The sequence below is a fragment of the Onychostoma macrolepis genome, chromosome 03 (genome assembly GCF_012432095.1).
Source record: "Onychostoma macrolepis isolate SWU-2019 chromosome 03, ASM1243209v1, whole genome shotgun sequence".
In the NCBI taxonomy this organism is placed as follows: domain Eukaryota; kingdom Metazoa; phylum Chordata; class Actinopteri; order Cypriniformes; family Cyprinidae; genus Onychostoma; species Onychostoma macrolepis.
The window spans coordinates 6,475,789-6,503,590 of record NC_081157.1 but is presented as its reverse complement, the minus strand read 5'-3'; the positions used below and the strand labels follow the sequence as shown (position 1 = coordinate 6,503,590).

General features: G+C 40.1%; 1 protein-coding gene across 1 annotated transcript; it reads left to right on the top strand.

Annotated features, from left to right (window-relative positions):
• The first annotated feature begins 525 nt into the window (after positions 1-525).
• Positions 526-27,802, top strand: LOC131536646 (gastrula zinc finger protein XlCGF57.1-like). Its single transcript, XM_058769686.1, has 9 exons — positions 526-568; positions 663-924; positions 4,476-5,189; positions 22,602-22,631; positions 23,907-23,948; positions 24,034-24,116; positions 24,212-24,346; positions 26,622-26,733; positions 26,892-27,802. The coding sequence occupies exons 2-9, from the start codon at positions 738-740 to the stop codon at positions 26,975-26,977; spliced, it is 1,389 nt and encodes a 462-aa protein (XP_058625669.1). The 5' UTR covers positions 526-568; positions 663-737; the 3' UTR covers positions 26,978-27,802.

The following is a 27,802-nucleotide window of genomic DNA, read 5'->3' as shown; positions in this document are numbered from 1 at the left end:
ATTGTGTAGAAAAGTTAAATCGCCATCTTTTTCCGACCAAAGTGACTTGAACGCAACCGACGTCGTAATAACGACTTGTCAACTCTTAAGTACGAACTTCCCAGGAGGACTTGAACGCAGCATTACAACCCTGTCAGAAAGTCTGGAAAGCCCATTTACTTCATACAATTTGCTGTTTATTGCTTGTTGCTTAAAAAAATATAGCAAAAACACAATGTTGTATCCAACAAACTGAATATCTGTTGAAAACTCTATTCATTTCATAATTTAACTCTTTATCTAAACGTGATGAAGTGCTTGACGCTTTCTAACATGAATGTTCTTCAGGATGTAGACAACACATTATTCTCTGTATTTGCTAATATTGTTTAAGTTAAGCAGATCTGACTTTGCCAAATTTAAATCTGTACACTCGCTAAGTATGTATCTCATATTATTTCCCTCCTCTTCACTCCAGTCCAGCGGGTGGAGCTAAAACACACGTTTGTTTGTCAAACACCTTTAAACCTCAGAAGAAGAAGGTTAGTTTCACAGAGCTCTCTGTTGTTATCTCGTGATGCTGCAAACTGTTAGTTGAAATGTAGCCTACTATTTCTAAATAGAAAGACACAACATTGAATCAGATCAGTAAATAACTTTACCTGTAATATTCTCATCTTTAGAGTCGTGACTAAGTGTTGAAGCAAGCAGGAATATCTGGAGGAGTATCATCTGAACTGAGATCTGCTGCTGTGAAGATGGTGTTTGTTAAAGAGGAGAGTGAGGAGAACATGATTAAACCAGAAACCTGGAGAATAAAACACGAGGAACCAAAAACCGGGAGAATAAAACACGAGGAACCAGAACCCGAACCAGAAACCTGGAGAATAAAACACGAGGAACCAGAACCAGAACCATGGAGAATAAAACAGGAGGAACAAGGAGGTTGGTGTTTATTCTTCATTCATCTTTAATGAGTTTGTGGTGTTAAAGATTTAACAGGGTGCCTGCGGATCCTTAAATAGTTTTAAATTCCTTAAAAATAAGTCTTAAATCCACCTTTCAAAGGTCTTAAAATTGTAATAGAATTGACAACGAGAAGATTTATATTTTATTTTCACTCATTGCTTTTTGAATCGTAAAACTGTTTAACTCGGAGCCTGTGAGACACATCGGATTCTCTTTGTTTTTGCATTAGTGTAATCTCAAACATTTTGTGGGGCAAAGGTTTACCTGTTTTCTGTCTAAAAATAATTAATGTACATTTATCACACTGTACTTGGTGTAATGTTACCTTGACACAAATGTGAAATATTTAATCTCTTTTGTCTGCCCTTTTCCTTCACTGTTGGACCAAACGGTGATAGAAAAATTATATTTGCTAAGGTCCCCCGTATACATTTACTTTTACCATCTGTAGGTCTTACTGGATCTGGTGCCACTGCTCTCAGATGTTAGTCTGGAGCCTGTAATGACTGGTTTCCACCGAGCGGTACGGGTCAGTACAGTACAGTACGGTACACAACACCCTGATCCAGCTTGCGTACATTTACTCGATAGGTGTGGAGTATGCCGGAAAGTAGCGATCGGCGATAAAGCACAACTCTGTCATTTAACAAAAAGAGGCAGTTTTAATGAACAACAATAGCCATTATAAAAGTAGAATCACAAAGTATATGAGGCTGAATAAATAAGCTTTCCATTGATGTATGGTTTGTTAGGATTGGACAATATTTGGCTGAGATACAACTATTTGAAAATCTGGAATCTGAGGGTGCAAAAAAATCTAAATACTAAGAAAATCGCCTTTAAAGTTGTCAAAATGAAGTTCTTAGCAATGCGTATTACACCAATTCCATGCAAATGTCAACCTTGCCATGAAAAAAACATGATTTTTACCAAGATAACAAAACACTTTCAAAGTTGTCCTTTAAGGTCTGTATTTTATAGTATTGATTTGAGATAGATAGATATATATATATATATATATATATATATATATATATATATATACACACACACACACACACTGCCGTTCAAAAGATTTTTTAATGTAATTTATTTCAGTGATGCTTTTCGGTTGCACTTTATTTCGATAGTCCACTTTAGACATTCTACTAACTATAAGTAACTTTGTAACTACATGTCTACGAACTCTCAGCAGGGTAGGTTTAGGGTTAGTAGAATAAGTTGACATATACATGTAAAGTTTCTCATAGTCAGTATGTTGTATGTTGTGGACCCATCAAAATAAAGTGTTAGAAGTTATTAAGCAGAGAGTCTACTAATACTCTTAATGACTGCTTGTTGACGTGTAGTTGCAAAGTTATTTACTGTTAGTAGAATGTCTAAAGTGGACTATCAAAATAAAGTGTTACCTGCTTTTCATCAGCCTTTACACTAGTCTTCAGTGTCACATTATCCTTCAGAAATCATGCCAGTATGTTGATTTATCAATGCTGTTCTTTTTAGCTTTCTATTCATAAAAGAATCCTGAACAAAATGTCACACATGCTGGTTAGGTATGTTTTAAAGCATGGGATGCTGGTTTGAGCTGGTTTAAGCTGGTCCTTTGCTGGTTTGTACTGGTCCTACACTGGTCCCACCAGCACATGACCAGCATAAACCAGCTTCAAAACATACCTTACCTTAGCATATGCTGGTTTTATCAACAACACTGGTAATAAATTAATATATTAGAATGATTTCTGAAGGATCATATGACTCTGAAAACTGGGGTAACAGCTGATAAAAATTCTGATTTGCATCACTGAATTAAATTATATTTTAAAGTAGCCTATATTAATTATGTATTATATATGTATATATATGACACGGAGAAGAGTGAAAACTCCTCACATGACCGCTACAGAACATCTGAACATAACGAAACAAATGCACATTGAAGGATCTTCTTCCATCTGTTCTGCAAAATGTAAACAAATGCATTTTTCTGTAAGCATAAATATTGTGAAAATAGCAATATTAATTGTGTATAGGCAAAAGCATTCCTCCTGGAACAGGTCGCGCAGAGCTAAAGCGGGTTTGGCAGGTGTTCATTTCATACTTTGTGACAGCTTATTTAATGTATAAATTTTACATTGTTTTTAATGTATAAGGTACAATAAGGCAATAAGGCACAAACTGGTAATGTCATATTGGTATCGTGTGGAACCGTAGACAGCACGCGATGTTCATCTAATAAAGATCTTCATAGCTAACAAACAATAGCCTTTGCAGATTTGCCTTCAACTGACTGTAGATACAAAGCCATGTCTTCGACGCTCTTGATGTTCTTAAACTTTCTGTTACAACTCTCAGAACTGCATCAGACGACTCGGCGCGTGCGGAACGAATCATTCAAACTGATTCACTGGTTTGATCAAGCATTCGAACAGAATTGACTCAAAAGAATGAATCATTTGCAAACGGGCATCGCTCATTGCCCAAAGAAAAGTAGACGGCGCGTTTGGAATAAATTGAAGCATTTTGAACTTGTATTGCATTAAGATAAAGTAACCAGAGGAGCGTCGCCCACAGTAACGGAGTAAATGTACCGTTTTTTCAAAAATGTACTTGAGTAAGAGTGAAAATACCCATTTTTAAATATACTCAAAGTATTAGTCAAAACATTTACTGAAGTTAATGTAACTCGTTACTACCCACCTCTGGTTTTAAACAACTACATTCTCGCCTGAAAAACTCTTAAAACTACATTTCATGACACAATAACAGTAATATTTTGAAAATTATGCAGGTTTTTGGGCAATGACGTTTCACAAGTCCACAAGAACGCATATTGAGAAACAGCTATTGTCTGTGAAAATATAAAATTAAAATTATAAAATGCACTGTTATACATTTTTTTGTGTTTGCACACCCTTATGTAATTATAAGCCCAACACTCATGGATAGCAGAGCGGAACGAGTGAAGGAGGAGCTTTATCCCCTTGTATCACACAAAAGTGATGATTCTAGTCAACCAATCAACTTCTGCAGTGAGTTTAGCTCCACCCTTTTGATACCCTTTGCTGTGCTAGGTACCCCAACGGAAGGGTACCAAAAAAGTGGTACAGTATGGTTCGCTATTTTGGTACCATTCACAACTTCTGACAATGGAAACGGACATAATTGCGTACTGTACCGTACTGTACCGAACCGTACCGCTCAGTGGAAACGAGCCATAAGAGACACTTTCTATGAACTGGGCACTTTTTTCAATAACATTATGTTTGATCATTTTTGTAGTGGATCAAACATATTTAATAGTTCTTCCAATAGAAACATGGATTTTTGTCTATAATGTTTTAAAAATCATTTGAAGATCAGTGTACCTCATTCATGGGAAAAATTTCAGGGACGGATAATTTTCAAAAAAAACATTTTGTATAATAATTATCTACTTTACACTTTTATATCAGGTTTCCTTTTTATGTCCGCATTTCTCTGCTTTTTACGAGTTGCTGAAAATAAACCATTTTTACTTTCATTTTTAGAGTTGATTAAAGAAAACAAGGAGAATGAAGAATTGAGAGAAGATGAGGAGAAAAATCATGTCAAACCTGGAGAAAAAACTTTGAGTTGCTCTCAAACCAAACAGAAAGATTTAAAGAAAAGAGGAGCAGAGAAATCTTTTATCTGCACTCAGTGTGGAAAGAGTTTCACACACAAACATCATCTTAAGTGTCACATGAGGTTTCATACGGGAGAGAAACCATACACTTGTGATCAGTGCGGGAAGAGTTTCTCACAATCATCACACCTTAGGGGCCACATGTTCATCCACACTGAAGAAAAACTTCACGCATGTGATCAATGCGGAAAAACATTTTCGAGGCCTTCAAACCTGAAGACACACCTGAGAGTTCATACAAAGGAGAAGCCATATTCATGTCATTTGTGCGGAAAGAGTTTTTCACGTCCAGAAAATTTGAAAGAACATCTGAAAATACATACTGGTGTGAGAGAGTTTGTGTGCTTTGAGTGTGAGAAGACTTTTACTTCAGCAAAGTGTTTAAAACGGCATCAGAGGGTCCACACTGGAGAGAAACCTTATAAGTGTTCGCACTGTAACAAGAGATTCAGTCAGTCAGGACACCTGAAAACACACGAGAGGATTCACACCGGAGAGAAACCGTATCACTGCACTGAATGTGGGAAGAGTTTCATTCAATCATCTGCTCTACACATTCATACAAAAAACAATCACAGTAAGTAGATCATCTTCAGATCCAGCACTTTCAGGTCTGATTAGCGTCCTCACCAAATGTGACACAATAATGCATCAAGCAATAAAATATCATCTGTGTGCCACCACCATGCTTCACTTTTGGGACTGTATTGGACAGGTGATGAGCAGTGCCTGGTTTTCTCCACACATACCGCTTAGAATTAAGGCCAAAAAGTACTATCTTGGTCTCATCAGACCAGAGAATCTTATTTCTCACCATCTTGGAGTCCTCCATGCGGGCTTTCATGGGTCTTGCACTGAGGAGAGGCTTCCGTCAGGCCACTCTGCCATAAAGCCCCGACTGGTGAAGGGCTGCAGTGATGGTTGACTTTCTACAACTTTCTCCCATCTCCCGACTGCATCTCTGGAGCTCAGCCACAGTGATCTTTGGGTTCTTCTTTACCTCTCTCACCAAGGCTCTTCTCCCCCGATAGCTCAGTTTGGCCGGACGGCCAGCTCTAGGAAGGGTTCTGGTCGTCCCAAACGTCTTTCATTTAAGGATTATGGAGGCCACTGTGCTCTTAGGAAGCTTAAGTGCAGCAGAAATGTTTTTGTAACCTTGGCCAGATCTGTGCCTTGCCACAATTCTGTCTCTGAGCTCTTCAGGCAGTTCCTTTGACCTCATGATTCTCATTTGCTCTGACATGCACTGTGAGCTGTAAGGTCTTATATAGACAGGTGTGTGGCTTTCCTAATCAAGTCCAATCAGTATAATCAAACACAGCTGGACTCAAATGAAGGTGTAGAACCATCTCAAGGATGATCAGAAGAAATGGACAGCACCTGAGTTAAATATATGAGTGTCACAGCAAAGGGTCTGAATACTTAGGACCATGTGATATTTCAGTTTTTCTTTTTTAATAAATCTGCAAAAATGTCAACAATTCTGTGTTTTTCTGTCAATATGGGGTGCTGTGTGTACATTAATGAGGGGGAAAAAAAGAACTTAAATCATCCTCATAGACACGGCCCTCTGCAGCCGCCCAAGTTTCTCATGCGGCCCCTCGGGGAAATTAATTGCCCACCTCTGGTCTGCGCAGTCGAAAAGTGGCACACAGACCTCTGCCGTTTTACATTGCTCACTGCTCACCAGCCGCTGACAACCTTGGTGTCTGCAAGAGGAGGACATTTTGTTATCGTTATTCATAATTAGTTACAAGGTTAAGATAGAGATACAAATCTTACACAGTTGTTATTACACATAATGAATACATTATTGTAGGAGGGCAGCAGTGGAATCACTCCAAACAGGATGAGATGAAGTTGTTTTTAATTATGAATGCATCATTGTGCGTTGGATGAGTTAGGTTAAACGTAAATATTGCAAGAAATCCACTGTCATTCACTGATGTTTGTGACATAGCTGCAGGTGGCAGATTTATAAAAAATTTTGCAGTGTGCCATTTTCATGAATCTTTCTTCTAGAGCATGTTTGATTCAGTTTACCCCAAAGTGTTAATTAATACATGAACTAACATGCAGGAACTAACATGTAATTAAGGTGGTGTTATTCATGCGGTAATTCATATGACTCATGTCGTAGTTAAGTTAGTTCTTCATTAGTTCTTGATTAATACATGTCTTAACTCTTCATTAGTTCATAGTCAAGTAATTATTAATTAAGGTATTAGTACATGATAATTCATGTACTGTTATTGTAAAGTGTTACCGAAAAAAGTAATTCAGAAAGCATCTAAACCCTTAAAAGAGGTCTTAAGGTCCTAAATTGTTAGGAGTACGGACGAGGACTTTTAAGAGGCTTAAGAGTTTCTTTAGCAGTGGAGAAAATGGATGAAACATGAAGAGGAAGAACTGTGTTGCACACAATGCATGACTGAGTTAATAAGATGCTACACATTAGATCGTGCAGGGATCATGTTTGTGACCGATCTTATTAGAGACACGCTAACATCTCAGACACCACGCAGAAATGCCATAGCACCAGAAATGGAAGTAGATCACTACATTAACTACATTAACATACTTGGCAACTGGAAAAATGCAGCCATGCAGCAGCGATGATTTAGGTCTGTACCTGACAGCACTTTCAGAACCTTATTGTGTCGCTGTTCATTTCCAATAAAATACGTTAAGTATGACAGGTAAATAAAAAATAAAGAATATATACACATATATAATGTGTGTGTGTGTGTGTGTGTGTGTGTGTGTGTGAGAGAGAGAGAGAGAGAGAGAGGGAGTACGGTAAAACAGGAAAAATTACGCCTGAAGGCTTAAAATAAACCCATACTCTTAAAAGCGCTCTTTTGTTTCCTTCTTGGATAACTAACCAATCACAGTCTTCAAAAGACTGTGTCATAGCTAGCAATGGGGTCAGCCCCGCCTCCTCACTAAGATAAAAGTTTTTGTCTTTTCCTCGCTCAGAGTTGCTCTCAGATTAGTCCTGAATCACTTTTAAGCTAAGACTCCTAGTTAGAATTTTTTAAGCTAAATTAGGAGCTCTCTGAGAGGATTCTTGGAATCTTTAAGAATACGGGCCCAGTTCTTTTTCTCCACAGCCCAGGTAAGATGCTTCTGACGTTGTCTCTGGTTCAGAAGTGGCTTGGTAGCCCTTTTCCTGAAGACGTCTGAGCATGGTGACTCTTGATGCACTGACTCCAGCTTCAGTCCACTCCTTGTGAAGCTCTCTCAAGTGTTTGAATCAGCTTTGCTTGACTGTATTCTCAAGCTTGCTGTCATCCCTGTTGCTTGTGCACCTTTTCCTACCCAAATTCTTCCTTCCTGTCAACTTTGCATTTAATATGCTTTGATACAGCACTCTGTAAACAGCCACACCTTTTAGTAATGGCCTTCTGTGGAGTGTGTCAATGTTCGTCTTCTGGATCATTGCCAAGTCAGCAGTCTTCCCCATTATTGTGGTTTCAAAGAACAAGAGATATCCAGAATTTATACTGTATGGTCATTTATTGAAACTCAAATGTAAATATTCTAATATTCTGAGATACTTATTTTTGACTTTCATGAGCTGTAAGCTCTAATCATCAAATTAATTAAAAAAAAAAAAACTTTTGAAATGTTTTACGTTACATGTAATGAATCTAAAATATATGAAAGTTGCACTTTTTGAAGTAAGTTACAAGAAAAAATGAACTTTTTCACAACATTCTAATTTATTGAGATGCACCTGTAATTTTCCTGTGACTCCCAAGGAATTCTCTCTTGTTCTCTCTGCAATTAATTTGGGTATTGTTTCCTTATTTAGAGATGTGATATTGGTTGATATGCCCATAATCAAACTGATACAATATGTGGTAAAATTTGTTTTTCACAGACTAAAAATAACAAATCTATTCACGCTCTATTTTTAAAGGAGGTTACTACCTAAGCCTTGCTCTTTTGCTTATTGGTCTAAGTTTGTTAGAAATCCTGAGTGGGAAAGTGTTTGGTTATTACCTCGTAAGTTTTTTTGTTACAAACAAGGTAAAAAAAAAAAACTTGAATTGAAACAAATTAAAATACATTTCTTTCAAAATTATTCATAAATTCTATCCTGTTAAATATTTTCTTTGTAAGTTTAAGAAGGATATTGACGTTAACCGCTCTTTTTGCTCTTTGCACTTGGAAACTGTACCCCTCATCTTCTGGCACTGTAGTTTTGTTAAAAAGTTATGGTATGACGTCTCTGTGCTTATCACAGAAAAGGTACTTGTTAATTTTATTTTGCATTTTGAAAATGTAGTTTTTGGATATTTTAGACAAGATAATGTGAATAATGAAGCTTTAGTCATTAATCTGTTTATTGTATTAGTCAAGTTTCACATTCATAAGTGTACATTGTCTAACAGAAAACGTCTCGGTTACGTGACGTAACCCTCGTTCCCTGATGGAGGAACGGAGGCGTTATGTCGTGACGACATAGGGGATTTACTTGGGAGCCCCAATCATCTCTGATTTAAGAGAAAACGCCAATGAATATTGGCTAGTGGATTTGCATACCTGCGCCACTCCCGTGCACACGGGTATAAATAGGCGGCAGGTGCATCCACTCATTAGGTTTTACGCTGAGGGCGAGCGAGTCCCTGGCAACCAGCGATGGTTCGAGATTGTGGCATGGGGACATAACGTCTCCGTTCCCTCCATCAGGGAACGAGGGTTACGTCGTAACCAAGACTTTCCCTATCTGTCGGTCACTACGAGTTATGTCGTGACGACATAGGGGTCCTATGGAAAGCGCCACAACCTGAACCCCGTCACAACCTTGTGGCATGCAGATGCTGACAAGCGAGCGCGTGACAAACAAATGCCATGCGAAAGGTCGCAACCTTCCCATCGCCCCAGCGCAAATTCGCTAACCTTGGTGCCCACAGGGACCACTGAGTACATCGCTGCTGGAGATAGCCAAGCCGCTGTTCCTTTCCCCACAGAAGTCCAGAAGTCGGAAGGGATTTCGACCTTCAATGAAAGATAGCTTCAAGTCTTTCCTATTTGTTGTTACAGCTTGGCAGTAACGACGGGGAAGCGAGCCTTCCAGAGAAGGGCGCTACGGAGGCCACATCCTGCCCGAAGGGAGGTAACATGTGGAGACACTGATATGGACTGACCCAGGCCTGGGGCAGTACTACATATGACTGGACCCTGGGGCAGATCCTACCTAGGGGTAATAGCAATAGCAATAGCAGCCACATACACCTTCAAGGTGGAGGGTGACAGCCTACGCTCCAACCTTTCTTGCAGGAAAGAAAGCACTACTCCAATCGTGCATCTTCGGGGGTCTTCTCGGCGAGAAGAACACCAGTTCGCGAACAGACTCCACTTCAGTGCATAGGCTTGCCTTGTTGAAGGAGCTCTAGCCTGAGTGATGGTCTCTACCACAGTCCGTGGGAGACCGCTCAAGTCTGCTCAAGTCCCGTCCAGGAGCCACACGTGGAGGTTCCACAGATCTGGACGCGGGTGCCATATGGTGCCAAGCCCCTGAGAAAGGAGGTCCTTCCTCAGAGGGATGCGCCAGGGAAGAGCTGTCGCAAGGAGAATGAGTTCGGGAAACCAGGTCCGGGTGGGCCAGTACGGCGCGACCAGCAGGACCTGCTCCTTGTCTTCCCTGACCTTGCACAGTGTCTGTGCAAGCAGGCTCACTGGGGGAAACGCATACTTGCGTAGAGCCCGAGGCCAGCTGTGTGCCAGTGCGTCCGTGCTGAGGGGGCCCTCGGTCAGGGAGAAATACAGCTGGCAGTGGGAGGACTCGCGGGAAGCAAACAGGACTACCTGAGCTTCCCCGAATCGACTCCAGATCAGCCGGGCCGTCTCGGGATGGAGTCGCCATTCTCCGGGGAACGTGAGCTGTCGTGAGAGCGCGTCGGCCGCACGATTGAGCTCCCCCGGAACATGGACAGCACGCAGCGACTTGAGCCGCGTCTGACTCCAGAGGAGGAGATGGTGGGCGAGCTGTGACATGCGACGTGATCGTACACCTCCCAGCCGATTGATGTACGAGACAGTCGCAGTGTTGTCCGTACGGACCAACACGTGCTTGCCAAGCAGCAGTGGCGGAACTGCCGCGGGGCCAGATGCACTGCCAACAACTCTAGGCAGTTGATGTGCCAAAGCAGTCGAGGCCCTGTCCAGGGCCCCGAGGCTGCCTGCCCGTTGCATGTAGCGCCCCAACCCGTACTGGAGGCATCCGTCGTGACAACGACATGCCGGGACACTTGTTCTAGGGGCACCCCGGCCCGTAGAAAGGCAAGGTCCGTCCAGGGGCTGAAGGAACGGCGACACTCCTGTGTGATGTTCACACGAAGTGTACCACGACGCCATGCCCACCTCGGGACTTGGGAGTGCAACCAGTGCTGAAGTGGTCTCATATGAAGCAATCCGGCGGGCGTGACTGCGGCTGCGGATGCCATATGCCCCAGGAGCCTCTGAAACTGTTTTAGCGGAACCACAGTCCTGCCTCTGAAGGAACTCAGGCAGTTCAGCACTGACTGCGCGCGGTCCTCCGAGAGGCGCGCCGTCATACTCACCGAGTCTAACTCCACACCAAGAAAGAGATTCTCTGCACAGGGGAGAGCTTGCTCTTTTCCCAGTTGACCCGAAGCCCCAACTGGCTGAGGTGCCGGGCACCTTGTCCCTGTGATCGCTGGTGTTCTCGCGACTGGGCCAGAATGAGCCAATCGTCGAGATAATTGAGGATCCTGACGCCCACTTCCCTTAGCGGGGCAAGGGCGCCCTCTATGACCTTCGTGAAGACACGGGGAGACAGGGAGGGCCCAAGGGGAGGACCCTGTACTGCCATGCCCGACCCTCGAACGCAAACCGTAGGAACGGTCTGTGTCGCGGAAGTATCGAAACATGAAAGTAAGCGTCCTTCAGGTCGATCGCTGCAAACCAATCCTGGGGCTGGACGCATTTTATAATGCGCCTGTGCGTCAGCATCTTGAACGGGAGCCTGTGTAGGGCTTGACGGTGACGGTGCATCACGCCGGGGCAGGATGTGCTGAATCGCCTCTGTCTGCTTCTGGACTGCCGAGAATTGCTGGGCAAAGCCCTCGACAGTGTCGCCGAACAGCCCAGACTGGGAGATGGGGGCGTCGAGAAAGCGTGCTGTCGACATCCTTCATCTCAGCCAGGTTGAGCCAGAGATGGCGTTCTTGGACCACCGCCATGGCCTTCCGAGGGACGGCGCTGTGACTTTCGTCGCTCGTGGGCGAAGTCAGTCGCCGTCGCAGCTCCTGCATCAACCCCGGGTCGGTACTACCCTCGTGCATTTGTTTGAGTGCCTTGGCTTGGTGAACCTGCAGGATAGCCATGGCATGCAGGGCAGAGGCTGCCTCGCCCGCCGCACTATAAGCTTTGGCATGGCCGGCCGTCAGCTTACAGGCTTTGGACGGGAGAGCGGACGATTCCTCCAAGTGGCGGCGTTCGTGGGCACAAGTGCACCGACCGCTCTCTCCACCTGGGGAATGCCCGCGTACCCCTGGCAGCCCGCCGTCGAGGGTAGTAAGGACGGAGGAGGCAGACGGCGGTTTCTGGCCGTAAAGGGCCATCCACGACTTCGTCAGCTCCTCATGCACCTCCGGGAAAAGGAACCGGAGTAGGACGCGGTTGTGAGCCGCGCCTCGCTCCGAGAAACCAATCATCCAGCCGAGAGGGCTCGGGACTGGGCGGTCTGTTGACCTCCAGCCCAATGCTCTCGGCTGCCCGGGCAAGCATGGCCGTCAACTCTGGGTCTGGTGCGGCGGCGGCCACACCCGAAGGGGCAGCTCCGGCGCACCGTCATCCGCAGAGGACGTAAGCCCATCCCCCGATGCTGCGATCGACATCGTATCTTCGGGCGGCGCACCGAATGAAATGCTGGGCGCCCCGTGGGACGAACCAGCGAAATCACCCGGGAGCCGGACGGGACATTCGCTGCGTGAGGAGTAAGAGGTCCGTGGGGACGTACCGGCGGAGCTCTTACTGTAACCTCAGATCTCCCAGGCGCCAGCCGGCGATCCTCTACTCGAGCTAGAGAGATCGGGACGGGTGGCGGCAGAGGGTGCCAATCTTTTCAGAAAAGAAAGGCGAGATCGCAGTGATGTCATGCTCATGCGCCCACAACAGGCGCATGAGTCATCCACGAACGCAGCCGCGTGCTGGAGACCCAGACACCGAAGACAACGATCGTGTCCGTCATCCGCAGACAGGTAACGACGGAACCAAGAATACGAACGGAATGACATCTTGAAAAGACGCGACCGTTCGTGATTTTGCTCTTTAGAATTTGCTCTCTGTTGAAGTGCCCAGGGGAATCGCTGCTGGTAGGGACTCCGCTGACTGCACCGTGATGCCAACCAGGAACAAAATAAAGATGAAGGCTTTTGTGGAGATCAGCACTCTTCTCATCCACTCGGCTCCGAAGCAAAAGCTAATGAGTGGATGCACCTGCCGCCTATTTATACCCGTGTGCACGGGAGTGGCGCAGGTATGCAAATCCACTAGCCAATATTCATTGGCGTTTTCTCTTAAATCAGAGATGATTGGGGCTCCCAAGTAAATCCCCTATGTCGTCACGACATAACTCGTAGTGACCAACAGATAGGGAACCCTGTTTCACAGTGTTTTATAAAGAATTGGAAAGCTATATTTGTACTATTCAAAGTAGCACTAATAGAAGGGCTATCAAAACTGTCCGTTTGTGTTCTGTCTTCAAAATATTTGAGTAATGTAAAGGTCATGCATGTTTTTAAGTGTATTTTTCTTTTCTTTTCTTTCATTTTTTTCTCTTTCCTTTATTTCCCTGGCTTTATATTGTCTGTTGTATTGTTCTGTATATGTTGTTTAAGGCACAATAAAAAAACAAAAAAACAATCATAAAGCCCCACATGCCACATCTCCATAAGCACAACTACCTGTAAAACATTTGACATCTCATGTTGTTAGCTTTCCATTTCATGACAAATTTCATTTCATATGTATGTTAATAAAGTAGTGAACACACACACACAAGCACGCACACCGCGAGCAGTGGGCAGCCATTTTTGCTGCGGTACGCGGGGAGCAGTTGGGGCTCCGGTGCCTTGAAAAAAAAAAAAAGATGTACTAATATGTCAACAATTGTATAAACTGCATATAAATAAACAATCATAGAAAGGTTTCAAAGAAAAATGTAGGAGGATTTCGATATATAAACGCGATAAACTGGGTCATGTACACAGTGATTCTACATTACTCATGTTTGAGCATGATGCATAACCTAACTAGATGAGTCCAGTTTGCAAACGAACTTTGAAAGTTGCTTTAAAAAAGCCTTGTCTGAAAGTTTGAAGCAGTTGCCAATGCTGGAAGTTTGAAAGTTTATATAGATAACTTATATAGATATACACTGTGTGCAGAATTATTAGGCAAGTTGATATTCTGGTCATATTTTTTTTCCAAGTACATTTTACCAATTCCAAACCACATCAATCTTAATAGCTACTATTGATTTTGTATTTAATCATTTATAAGTGATATATAATTGTCCATGAAGTCAGAAAGTCATAGTCAGAAACTTTTTATTAAAGTAATTATTAGGCAGGTTTTCCATTACAGATAAAATGAGCCAAAAAAAAAATTGAACTCAAGAATAAAAGTAAAAAAAAATATTAAATGCCCATGAGAAGGATGCAATACTAATGCAATAATAGAATTAGCAAAGTTAAAACATGACCATTGGGCAGCGAAATGCTCATTGGGTCAGCAAGGTCAGAAAAAACAGGTGGAGAGGAAAAGACACGTTAACTGCAAAATAATTAAGGTGAAGAATTAGGTGTGAAACCATCAGGAACCATTTAGTCTCCAGCACCATCATTTTCCAGAACTGCAACCTTCCTGGAGTCTCCAGAATTACAAGGTGTCAGGTTCTCAGAGACTTTGCTTGGGTAAAAAATTCTTGAAAATTGCCCTCACTTCATAAGAATAACATGCTGAAGTGTTGTGAAATACATGAATACTGTATAGGATTTATGGACAGATAAGTTGTGAGTGACTCTTGAAGGACCAGCATCACATCCTCTTGTACCACTGTTTGAAGAATTTATCTTCCAGAATCTGGCAGTAAATCTGACACCCTTAGATGAATCCTCTTGTCAGGATGGAAGCAATGTCAAGATCAACATTTGTCAGAAAAGGTTCCCAAATTTTATGAAACACTCCAGTCTTATGTACAATACAAGTCAGGTAATCTAGCGACAGATATTCAAGAATAGTTTGATGCCACATCCTAACGGAGGGAGCTTTATCTGAGATCCATTGTAAAAGTATAAATTTTTTTGCACTGAAATTGAGAAAATTTAAAAAAGCCTAATTTTACACTAATTTTGATCTACGGGAGGAGACATTCCTGGAACATGTTCCTGGAACAACGTTGTGATTAACCAATCAGATTTGAAGAACCAGTTTATAGTTTTTGTGACGTTTAGGCTTACAATCAGTGTTTGGTTCTTGTACATCTGTGGCATTCATCTATCATCACTCTGATTTTAGGGATTACTCACGGTTAACCCTCTGGGGTCGACAAACGCGTATACGCGTTTTGAGGCAGATTTTCCTGATAAGGCCGAAATGAGCTTGAATTACTCTGCCATTTTTGATCGTACAGATAAAAGCAATATACCATTCGAATCTGTAAGGGGTCTACTTTTATTTGTATACACTCATAATAACAACTAAACTTTGTGCTTCTGAAGAATAAAGAAAACAAACAGGGTGTGCTCTCTGTCTTCTCCGTCTCCGCAAACTGTTTTTAGAAACGCGTCACTAAAATGAACTGTAACTCAGCGAATACTTCACACAGAGACATGAGAAATATATCTATAGAAAGCTTGAAGTGTCTACTTTGAAATGAAGCAAGTCTTATCGAAAACAAACATTCTGTGATGAAGTAATCCGTATGAAACCAACACGATGTTCAATCTTTCCCGTCTGACTCATTATCTCTAATGTGATCCCGCCCTCGCGCAGCTCGCGCTGTTCATATGTAAATAGCCACGTGGTGCGTGCGCGCGTGCAAACGCCCAACACAAACAAAGAGGAGGTCCTCATCGCGGCTACTGTTTGTTTCTGGAAGACACGCTGAGGAAAAGCAGGATTTCATCCAGCAGAGGAGATGAGTAAGTAATGTTTCTTTTTTTACATTAGTTAACGTTTTATTGTGACATAAACTTGAATGGATTTACTAACAGTTAGCTGGGTTTTCCCCCAAACGACAACATGATGAATGCTACGCGTCTAAGAATGTTTAGACCATGTTTATTATTAATGCTCTGTTCACAAATAGATTTTAATAGCGAGCTAAACAATAATAATTAGTTTCTCAGATATAAAATATCATTTTTTATAGTACAAAGTACATCCTTTTATTGTACAAAGCATGCTTGAGTCTGTGGCTATAGAATCATATCATAGACTACTATAAGATCATACATACTAGACTATATGACTACAAAATCATAGCTGGGTTTTCCCAAACTATAATTCCTGACGACAATGTTTGAAATCGTGTAAAACATTTTGAATATGATAGGCAATTCACTATTTAAATTTCTTACAGCGCTATGATGTTTTCATGCTCTATATAAAACAATAAAAGTAATATGAGTGTACACTGTAACATGATGAATGCTACGAGTCTAAGTATGTTTAGTACATGTTTATTATTAATAGCCTACTCTGTTCAGAAATAGATTTTAATAACGTGCTAAACAATAATAATTAGTTTCTCAGATATAAGATTTCTTTCTCTCTTTTATGATAGTGATATATATGATATTTATGATATATATACAGATGTTCCTGATATTAACATGCTCACAAATGTTTTTTTGTTTGTATTTTATTGAATCAGATACCAGCACCAGATGAATCCTGATGTCTCTTCAAACTGTTTTCCTCTGAGGCGCTGCACCAACATGAGATGTTCAACTACACTGATATTCTATGTTAAAACAAGCTCCTTTTCTACTGATTATGTTTTTTCTTCTTGAATCCATGGAAAGAAGTAGAAACATAAATAAAACACGTAAATATCAGGTATGATTTACTTGTTTCACTTGTTGAACAGAATCTGTTGCAGGAATGACTCAAAGTCTGTTCACATCTCTGTGGTTAGATCAGTGTGCACAATAATGTGTCTTTGACCTTCATTATGTATGTTTTGATTATACTGTGTTGTAAATAAAATACAAATAATTTAAAAACCCTTTTTTCAATCTCCTCACATTCTGTCTTACCTGCCTCAAAGTCACAGTCACACTGATGGGCCATTAGGGGCCCATAGGGAGAACCCTTTGTCTCTCAGGTGAAAATCACTTAATATTCATGGCCATTGCCACTCCCTCGCATATAGACCCTCGATGACAAAACATGTCTTGAAAATTTTAAATCAATATATTGTTTTCTGTGAATGAGTAAGCAGAATGATTTTCACATAATTTTGAAGTAAATATTCTAGCCTACAAGACTGATTACTCAAAAGTCTTGGTCAGGACTATTTAGTGTGGGTTTTATGGCCTTATTTCAGCTACATTTTTTTTCCCAAAACTTACAAACCACGCATAATATTTTTTTTCTAAAAAATGCAAACATGTACATCCATCTTGGTCACACATTATTGTAGCACAGTTTGTGCTGAATACAAAAAAAATTACATGTTGGTCAATAGTATGTTTTAAGTAGCTGAAATAAGCACAAATATCAGGGCATGTCAAAACATCTCAAGGGCCCCGAAATGACCTCGGACCCCAGAAGGTTAAGCTTAGGTGTCGGGATATGGTCAAGACTACATTTTTGGATTCAAATGTTGTTCCAGGGTCAACAAAATATGTTGACCTAGGAATGCATCTAACTCGGCGAAATCAGAACGTGCGAGACAGCTGTATCAATCTGCTTTTCAACACTGTTTGCTTTTTCAGTGTTTCTTCAGAGATTTTGACGAGCCAAAGAGGATAAACAGGGTCATGTATGCAGTGATTCTACATTACTCATGTTTGAGCATGATGCATTGCTAAACCTAACTAGATGAGTCAAGTTTGCAAACGAACTTTGAAAGTTGGTTTGAAAAAGTATTGTCTGAAAGTTTGAAGCAGTTGCCAATGCTGAAGTTTGAAAGTTTAGGTAGATAGATGTTGATAGCATGATGCTAGCATGATTTAATACATCGTTAGCATGATTAATATATTGCTAGCATGCTCCTAGCATCATTAATGTGTTGTTAGCATGCCATTAGCATGTCTTTTAGAATGATTTAACACATTGCTTACATGTTGTTACCATAGGTATAGGTAGATGCCATATTCGACTAGTCGCGTCCGCCATCTTGGGCATCTAAATCTACATGTCTGTGGTTTTTAGCATGATGTCCTAGGATAATCATTAAGCTTTGCTAGTGATAAACAGCTTAACTCTCTGGGGTCTGAGGGTGTTTTGGGGCCCCGGAGAAGTTTTGACATGCCCTGACATTTGTGCTTTTTTCAGTTGCTTATAAACATTTTAATGGCTGAAGTCTAAAAACACTGTATTCAGCACAAACTGGGCTACAATAATATGTGAGCAGAAAGTGAAAGTGAGCAAGAAGTGTCTTCAGCTCATTTATTTGATCCAAAGTACAGCAAAAACAGTACATTATATTTATTATAATATATAGGCCTACATATTGTTACTATTCAAAATAAATAAAGCCCCCCCACACACACACTAAAATTAATAAATAAATTAGTAAGCATGTTGATAGTCTTATCAGGAGCAACTATATTATTACCTTAGCAATCACCAATATTGGCCACGTGATTTTATAACATAGATGCACACATGCTTTGCATGTATTTTCATACAATACAAAAACAACATTTTAGAATTTTTTGAGAAACTAAATTATTATTGTTAAGCTTATTATAAACATGTTTGAGCAGGTATTTGCAAACAGAGTAGGCTACTTCACAGTAAAGATTGGTCTAAACTTTCTTAGATATTACTTTTATATCATTGTTTATAGAACATATAACTATCCTCACGTCGTGCACTCGATTTCACACATTTTATTCTGGAGTTATAGTTTGGGAAAAGTTCACCTAGTAAATGCCTTCAACTTTGTCACAACAACACATTATCGAATGCCAGTAAGAAACATTACTTACTCGGTATAAAGTATCTCGTCCTCCGCGGCTCCAGCTGCGCTCGCACTCTGTTTGTGAAGTAAACAAAGCTTTTTCCTCTCAGAGCGTCTTCTGGGGGTAAATACAAGGCTTATTCCTCACAGCGTGTTCTTCCAAAACTGAAAAGTATCCGAGATGAACGCGTTGCTGCTTTGTTTACAGTGGTGTGGGCGTTTACATGCCGCATGGCTCGCGTGGAGGTTTGTAATAACAATAGCACGAGCAGCACGTGGGCGTGATCTAATTAGAGATAATGAGACCAGACGGAAAAACTGGACATGTCCTTGGTTTCATACGGATAACTTTATCACAGAATATTTGTTTTTGGTAAAACTTACTTCATTTAACAGTAGACATTTCAAGCTTTCTATAGATATATTTCTCATGTCTCTGTGTGAAGTATTTGCTGAGTTACAGTTCATTTTAGTGACGTCTTTCAAAAAGCAGTTCGTGGAGACGGAGAAGACAGAGCGCGCACCCTGTTTGTTTTCTTTATTCTTCAAAAGCACAAAGTTTAGTTGTTATTATGAGTGTATACAAATAAAAGTAGACCCCTTACAGATTCGAATGGTGTATTGCTCTTATCTGAACGATCAAAAATGGCAGAGTAATTCAAGCTCATTTCGGCCTTATCAGGAAAATCTGCCTCAAAACGCGTATACGTGTTTGTCGACCCCAGAGGGTTAAACACACTACTGCCTGCTTTCACAGACAGAGCTTAGACTAAGCCAGGATCAGTGTTGGGTGTAATGCGTTACTAAGTAATTAGATTACTTATCCACTGAAAAAGTAAAGATTACTGTTCATTTTTAGGTAATTTAATTACAATTACTTATATAAATAATTTCAGTAAAAATGTAAGTAATTTAAAAAAAATTTAAGAACATACAGTAAATTTCAACAGTTCTAAAATCAATATTGAATTTGAAATGTAAATATACCGTCTAAAGATAAAATTGAATGCAGCGGCTAACCCTCCGCGCGCCGGCTCGTTCACGTTCAGATTTTCCTGATTCACAGAGGAACCTTAAATGCTCAGATACATATAAGACTAAAATCAATGGAATCTAAAAAGCTTGAATTTTACTTTTAAATGAACGAATTCAAATCGAAAACGAATATTCCTGATTATGTAATCTGTATGAAAGCGAGGTACAGTCTTTCCCGTATCTGAGCTCATTATATGCAGTCACCTGCGTGCAAACGCTCACACCTAGATACAAGAAATAAAATCAAGATTCATCTAATTTTCATCATTTTTGAAAGAAGACCTACTATGAGGAATTTACCTCATAGCAGCGAAAACTGACATTGCTTTATTCAGCAGAGAAGATCATTTCTGTGATTTATTCTTACCTGCATTGGTTAACGTGTTATTTTTACATAAACCTGTACGGATTTTACGGTAACACTTTAGAATAGGGAACACTTATTCATTATTAACTACGACTTTTCCCTCAATAAATTCCTAATTGGCTGCTTATTAATAGTTAGTAAGGTAGTTGTTAAGTTTAGGTATTGGGTAGGATTAGGGATGTGGAATAAGGTCATGTAGAATAAGGCATTAATATGTGCTTAATTACTACTAATAAACGGCTAATATTCTAGTAATATGCATGCTAATAAGCAACTAGTTAAGAGACCCTAAAATAAAGTGTTACCGATTTTACTAGTTGGGCTTTTCCTGAACATCTTGCCAAACTGAAGTGTATTGTTTAACTTTTAAGCTTTTTGTTAGTCGGATATTTTAAGTTGAAGTATTACAGTTGTTTTAAAGCTAAAAGGCTAAACTATTCTATGTTTGACTCAAATTGAAATAATAAAGAGTTTAATTTATATTAAGGTTTATAGGGATTTTAAGATAGCCTAATTAGCAATTTGAATAATTAAGTTACTTATTGAGTAACTAAGAGTAATTAGTAAAGTAATTTAAATACAATATTGATGAAGTAATAAGTAACTGTAATTAATTACTTTTTGAAAGTAATTTACCCAACACTGGCCAGGATTATGCCATAGCTCAGTTTAGCTCAAGGACATTTAAGTCATTTTTTAGAAACGTGCCTTAGAAAAAACATTACCAGTGTGCATCTTGAGACAAAACAAAGGCACTGACGTATTTTAAGATCAGTCTGTGCAAGTTTCTTTCAGCTGAAACAGCTCAGACTTCAATTTTAATCTGGGACTAGGCTTAAGCCTTGAAACTGAAACTGGAGGTATAAGTCTTACTTTACAACAGTGTTGACTCCCTCAATGAAAGTACATGGGACTTTTCATTGTATCGATCACCCGAAAATCGTAAGTACGATCAGTTAGGGGGAAAAAGATTCCAACCTGAGTTTGGAGGTTGTAGCTTGAAAGCTCTAGGAGGAGATACATTTTAAAATCTAGTCTCAGATGAAAAAGCAGCAGCTTAAATAGCAGATAAATAATTTGGCCTTTTCAAGACAACTTAATTACTGTAGCATATCACATTATCACATTTTAGATACTCTTCCTTGAGGCAAACTCAGACCTTCCTCCCAAGATGACCAACCCACACTTTGGTTAGTCCAAGTTAGGTCAGGTTTTAACAAATGGTGTGGGGAGAGTTTTGGGGAAAGAGCAAGCAATAATGACTTGGTAAGCATTCTAAATATGCAGTAATACATCTTGAAAATGTGTCATTAAAATGTATGTTTTTCCTCAATCGCTATTTTGTAGCGGTATGTATGTTGTCCAGTTATTATGGAGTCATGTTTTTGTCATAAAAAATTTCAAGATATACACAGAATCCTGAATTTCAGGGGGGGGTGGGTGGGCTTTACCATTCTGTTAGTTAACGGAAGTCAACATTTGAGAAATGAATGAATAGTTTTGATGAGCTCAAGGGCACATGCATCACGGCCCCGCAGGCCCACGTGAATATGCCATCCACATGTTCTTCACCTCTCTCCTGGTCTCAATGTGTAATTACAGTCAAACCTCTTTCCATTCCTGCTACAGCTGTGAATAATGCCTATAAACATAGTGACAGTGACCAAGTTAAATGTCATTATTGACACAAAGTTATCAAATAACCAAGTCAAGTAAATGTTTGTATTGACTTTAGGTTATGTAACATGTGGTGAAGAAATCTGCTTTTCCTGCGTGGGTTTAGGTGTATGATTAGGATTTGTGGTGGGTTTTGGAGACAGGAACCAATCAGACAGCAGTCTCCTCGGTGTATGAAACAAATAAAAGTAGGGAGTCATAATCTGGTGTTGAAGAGTCAGATTTTGGACAAGCATTTGTTGTTCTGCAGAGACCTACAGAGTACTTGGACGTGACTAACTTCATAGAGGGTGAGGTTTTCAGCCGTTCAAAACATAAAATTGCACTCTGTTTCATAAAAGTATGGCTTGAGACAATGGATCATTTGGAATGCTTATATATATATATATATATATGTGTGTGTGTGTGTGTGTGAGTGTGTGTATATATATATTTGTTTTAAAGAAAAGAAAAAAACATCAGCGGATGTTTTTGAGAAACCAGCTTAATGATCTTAAGTGTGCCGATGCCAGGTCAATATATTTGTTTACATCTGACTTACAGTCCTAATTAGCCAAGCTTCAATGACACCTCCATAGTGACACACAGGGATCTTGTACAGTATTGGAATTTGGACAGTGAGAACAGGTTAATAATGAATAAAAACTTATATTTGCATATATGTTTTATTCTGTTCTGTCTTTATATATAATTCTTTATATATAAATATATATAATGCTTTTCTTTTATTATTTCAGGGGCAACACCTCTTAATGGCACAAGCAATGGTGAGATATTGATGCTGTCTTTTAGTGCGTTACATTTGTTCTGTCTAGTTGTAGTGACAAAAGCAGGGTCGTCGCTGGTGGGGTGAAAGGTGATGGCGATTATAGGCGCATGGCTGTGGACAGCGCAAACACCAAACTGAGCTCTTCATCTGCACCTGAGTGAACAAAAACTCCTCCCCAGTTTAAACATAGAAACACAAAAAGAGGCGAAAAGCTTAATTCAGCACCCGTGCGTTGTGTTCTGTGCACTCAACGCACGCAGAGAGCCACGTCTCAGTCCTTGAGAATTGAGTTTTGCCTCTTCTTGCTCTTGAACCTTGAACCGAAAATATTAGGCTAAGTGTAAATAGCATATTTTTTAGCAATAGATGATATTTACACTATGTAAAAATAGCAACATTTTCTGCCATTTATACTACTTATTGCAAATAGTGGTAATTATCTGCACCTCAGTATTGTAGTACATTATGAAACAGTACGCAGTAATAACGTATTGAGTGTAAATTATAGTTTTAATTCAAATTATTAAATGGATGCCACCTTATTGGGATGGGATCGGGAAAGGTCCTCGAGTCGGGATTCAAACACGGAACGCCCGTAGCACAACGGCGCTGTATATCGGCGCGCTGCCCACAAGGCCCACACTTCGTTCTTATTTAAAATAAATGGCTTTCTGATGCAATATGAGATTTGAAAAGGGAGAAAAAAAAGTTTGGTAAAAGGCAGGCTCGAACTCGGGTCGATTGCCTCAAAAAGCATGCGTTTTAACATCTACGCCACTGGACCTAATATTGAATTAGCGTCTTTTATTAGTGTTAACTGACTCAATCACACGTTAGTGGGCGGAGTTAGTGTAAATAGCCTTTGCCAACAAGACGGGCAATTTGCACTTAGTTTTTAATAGACATTCTGAAAATATTATGGTGAACCCGTCTTGGCGAGTACCCTTGAAAAAACTGTCGGTTATGTCTTAAGTGAACGTAAACGGTTGAGAAAGAAGCAGATGCGTTGTCTCTTAAAGTGACTGCGCCTAATTTACTAGCTTCTGGCGATGTCCTTATATAAATTCATGAAATCCAATGAGAGAAAATCATTCACTGCTCTTTACTGAATTACTTTTAACAAGAATTAATCTATTTTTAATTTATGCAGTGAGGACTATGCAATACAATTTTTTCGGTCTCTGTAGCTGGACACCTACAAACTTAAAAAAAACTTACATTTTGTTGAATTTGTATCTTTGTTCAATTTATTTATTTGTGCTTTTTCAAACAGGGACCATTGACCTGGACACAAAGACAGGCGGAAAGTGTGCACGTATGTACAATATCAGTCTGTTATCAGTTTAATGAAAATACAAAAGGTTTGAAGCAGCAATAATACTAACAAAACTTTCTTACAGCAACCGGTGGCTGCCAGTGGTCTGCATATGAATGTAGATGCTACCGCTTTTTTGGCTGCGGGACTTCCCGGATTGATGCAGAGGTATGGGATGCCATCTAATCATATGGATTCCTTCATCTTTAAGACTTGACATTTTCAATTAGTTAACAATAGTTTTTATGTCCTACTCTCTTTAGAAACAGTGTTTGGACTACAACGGGCACCTCGCCTCTGTACACACTAATGCGGAGTACACCTTCATACAGAACCTGATTAAATCTCAAACTCAAGCTTCAACTGAGGCCTGGATAGGAGGCTATGGCTCTGTTTCAGTATGTTTGTTTAAATTTATTATTATTATTATTATTATTATTATAATAAAAAAAAACATTTGTTCAGTGTCTTTGTCAATGGTCTTTTTTCTTCTTTTTTTGTATATTGTACTTGTGATTTTGAGTGATGTCATTAAGTCATTTAGCAGATGCTTTTAGCCAAAGCGACTTACAAATGAGAACAATAGAAACAATCAAAATCAGCGAAAGAGCAGCATTACGCAAGTGCTATGACAAGTCTGAGTTAGCCTAATGCAGCGCACAAAGCAAGGCCTTTTTTTAATTACATAATGAATAAAAAGAAAACAAACACAAAAATAATAGAGAAGCTAGTGTTAATAAATTAATAGAGTGAAAGTCTAAAAGAGGCAAGTATTTTTTTTTAAAGAATAGAATTAGAATAGAGAGTGCTAGAGTTAGAGGGTCAAATAAAAATGGAAGAGATGTGTTTTTAGCCGATTCTTGAAGATGGCTAAAGACTCAGCTGCTTGGATTGAGTTGGGCAGGTCATTCCACCAACAGTTCATTTAATAGTCAGTGAAAGTGATTTTGTGCCTCTTCGGGATGAAAGTGACGTTCACTTGCAGAACGCAAGCTTCTAGAGGCACATAAGTCTGAAGTAATGAATTTAGGTAAAGAGCCAGAGCCAGTAGTGGTTTTATAGACAAACATTAATGCCTTGAATTCTGGCATTTTCTGCCAGAAGCTATTGGTAGCCAGTGCAAAATGGTTAAACAGAGGTGTGACGTGCGTACTTTTCGGCTCATTAAAAAATACATCTTGCAGCCACGTTGGATTAATTGTAGAGGTTTGATGGAATTGGCTGGAAGACCTGCCAAGAGAGCATTGCAATAGTCCAGTCTGGACAGAACAAGAGCCTGAACAAGGAGTTGTGTTGCATGTTCCGAAAGAAAGGCCCTGATCTTCCTTATGTTGAATAAAGCAAATCCGCAGAACAGGGCAGTTTTAGCAATGTGGTCTGAGAAAGTCATCAATCACAACTCCAAGGTTTCTGGCTGTTTTTGAAGGAGTTATAGTTTGTGTGCCTAACTGGATGGTGAAATTGTGATGAAACGATGGGTTTGATGGAACAAGCAGTTCTGTCTTGGGAAAGTTGATTTGAAGGTGATGGTCCTTTATCCAGCAAGAAATGTCTGTTAGACATGCTGAGATGCAAGCAGCTATCGTCGGATCATCGGCATGGAATGAGAGGTAGAGTTGAGTGTCATCAACATAGCAGTGATATGATAAGCCTTGTTTCTGAATGACAGAACCTAGCGATGCCATGTAGACAGTGAAGAGTAGTGGTCCAAGAACTGAGCCCTGAGGCACCTCAGTAGTTAGATGTTGAGACTTGGACACCTCACCTCTCCAAGAACAAACCAGTGGAGTGCGGTTTCTGAGATGCCCTTTGCCAACAGGGTTGACAGGAGGATCTGGTGGTTAACCGTGTCAAAAGCAGCGGACAAATCCAGCAAGATAAGTGTTGAAGATTTGAAATCCGCCCTTTCCATTCTTAGGGCTTCAACAACTGAGAGCAAGGCCGTCTCGGTTAAATGTCCACTACCAAAACCAGACTGGTTGCTGTCGAGGAGGTTGTTCTGTGTGAGAAAGGCAGAGACTTGGTCGAACACCACTCGATCAAGTGTTTTTGCAGTGAAAGGAAGAGGGGAAACCGGTCTGTAGTTCTCTAAAAAAAGATGGGTTAAGGGTGGGTTTCTTAATTAGCCTGTCTAAATGCTGAGGGGAAAACACCAGTGTGAAGAGATGCGTTAATGGTGTGAGTGAGTGCAGGTACAACTGCAGGAGAAATCGCTTCAAGGAGATGAGAATAGGAAACAGGAAATGGAATAGGATCAAGCAGACAAGTAGCAGGATGATTAGAAAGGATGAGTTTGGAGACTTCTGCCTCAGAGAGTGAAGAGAAGGATGTGAACGAGTGTATGTTTGCTGGTAAGATGTGCTTGACAGATTGTGGTGTGGAAAACTGCCACGTTCTTCATTAATAAAATTGAAACCATCAATGCACAAAGTCGTCAGCTGTTAGAGTTGATGAAGGAGGGGAGGAAGATGACAAAGGAGGGAGGAAAATGAAAACATTAATGATGTCTTATTATGTCCCTGTGAACCAAGTGGTTAGTGCGAACGTGTTTTTTATACTTAATAAAAAAAACTAAAAGATATATTTATTAAATTATTTGTTTAATAAATATTAAACAATGCCATGAAGGTGTGTGATGGAAACTGAGTGTCCTTTTTGGTGTTCTGTTCACAGGAGAGATCATGGCTCTGGAATGATGGGTCCAAAATGAACCTAGAGATATGGGCTCCTGGAAAACCCGATCATAAGAATGGGGAAGAGAAGTGTATTGGGATGAACTATGACTGTGAGTGTTTTTAATGTTCATGAAATATCATGACCATTTTTGTCAGTTTTTAGACAGTCTTGTAGAACAGTAGTAGCCTCAATTCAAATAACCAGCCGAATGTAGAATAATAATTATATATATTTATATTTTTATTTTATTTTTCCTTCCTGTTATAGGCTCAGAAAAGTGGAATAACTACAAGTGTGATCGGAAAATGGGTTTTGTGTGTAGCAGGATGAGAAACCTTAATGGAGAATGTTGAATGTCATATTGTCTTGCATTAAAGGAATAGTTGACCCAAAAATGACAAATATTTACAACAGTGCTTACCCTCAGTCGATCCAAGACAAAGAGGAGTTCTTAATCAGAACAGATTTGAAGAAATATAAGTTTATATCATTTGCTTATCGATGGATCCTCTGCGGTGAATGGGTGCCATCAGAATGAGAGCTTAAACAGCTGATCATGAAAACATCACAATAATCCACACGACTCCAGTCCATCAATTAATGTCTTGTGAAGTGAAAGGCTGCAAGTTTGTAATCAAATTTTCTTTTTCATTTTTTGGTCAACTGCTCCTTTAACTAATTCTCTCTGATTTCTTTACTAATGTGCAAGTAGAACTCACATATATGTGCATTTTCTGAATGAAACTCCCGAAGGTTTTGGTAAACTTTGTATCTGAGTAAATAAAATTCTGCATCAGAGCTGCTTTGCTTTTGTCATGCCTGTGTGTCGTTATAGGAAATAAACAGAAACATTTGCTAATCGAGTTGTTATAGAACAAACTGTAAAGTAATTCAATGAGAAGTGTGCCAAAGAAAGAGAATATTTGAAGATGATTTTTGTCAAAATGTCTATTCAATGAAATTACAAAGCTTATATAAAGCAGCAGTAATACAAACACCAAATTCTTTATAGAGTAACTTCTGACGGTGATTAGTCCACGTGAAGGAGATGCTTCCATTTTTTTAACACCCCAAAACTGGACTGGTATGAGATGATGGCAGCTTCGAATGTGGATTCCTTCATCTGACGATGACGAACCTCTCGAACGTATGAGCTGCAGTTAACTGTAGTCCTTATG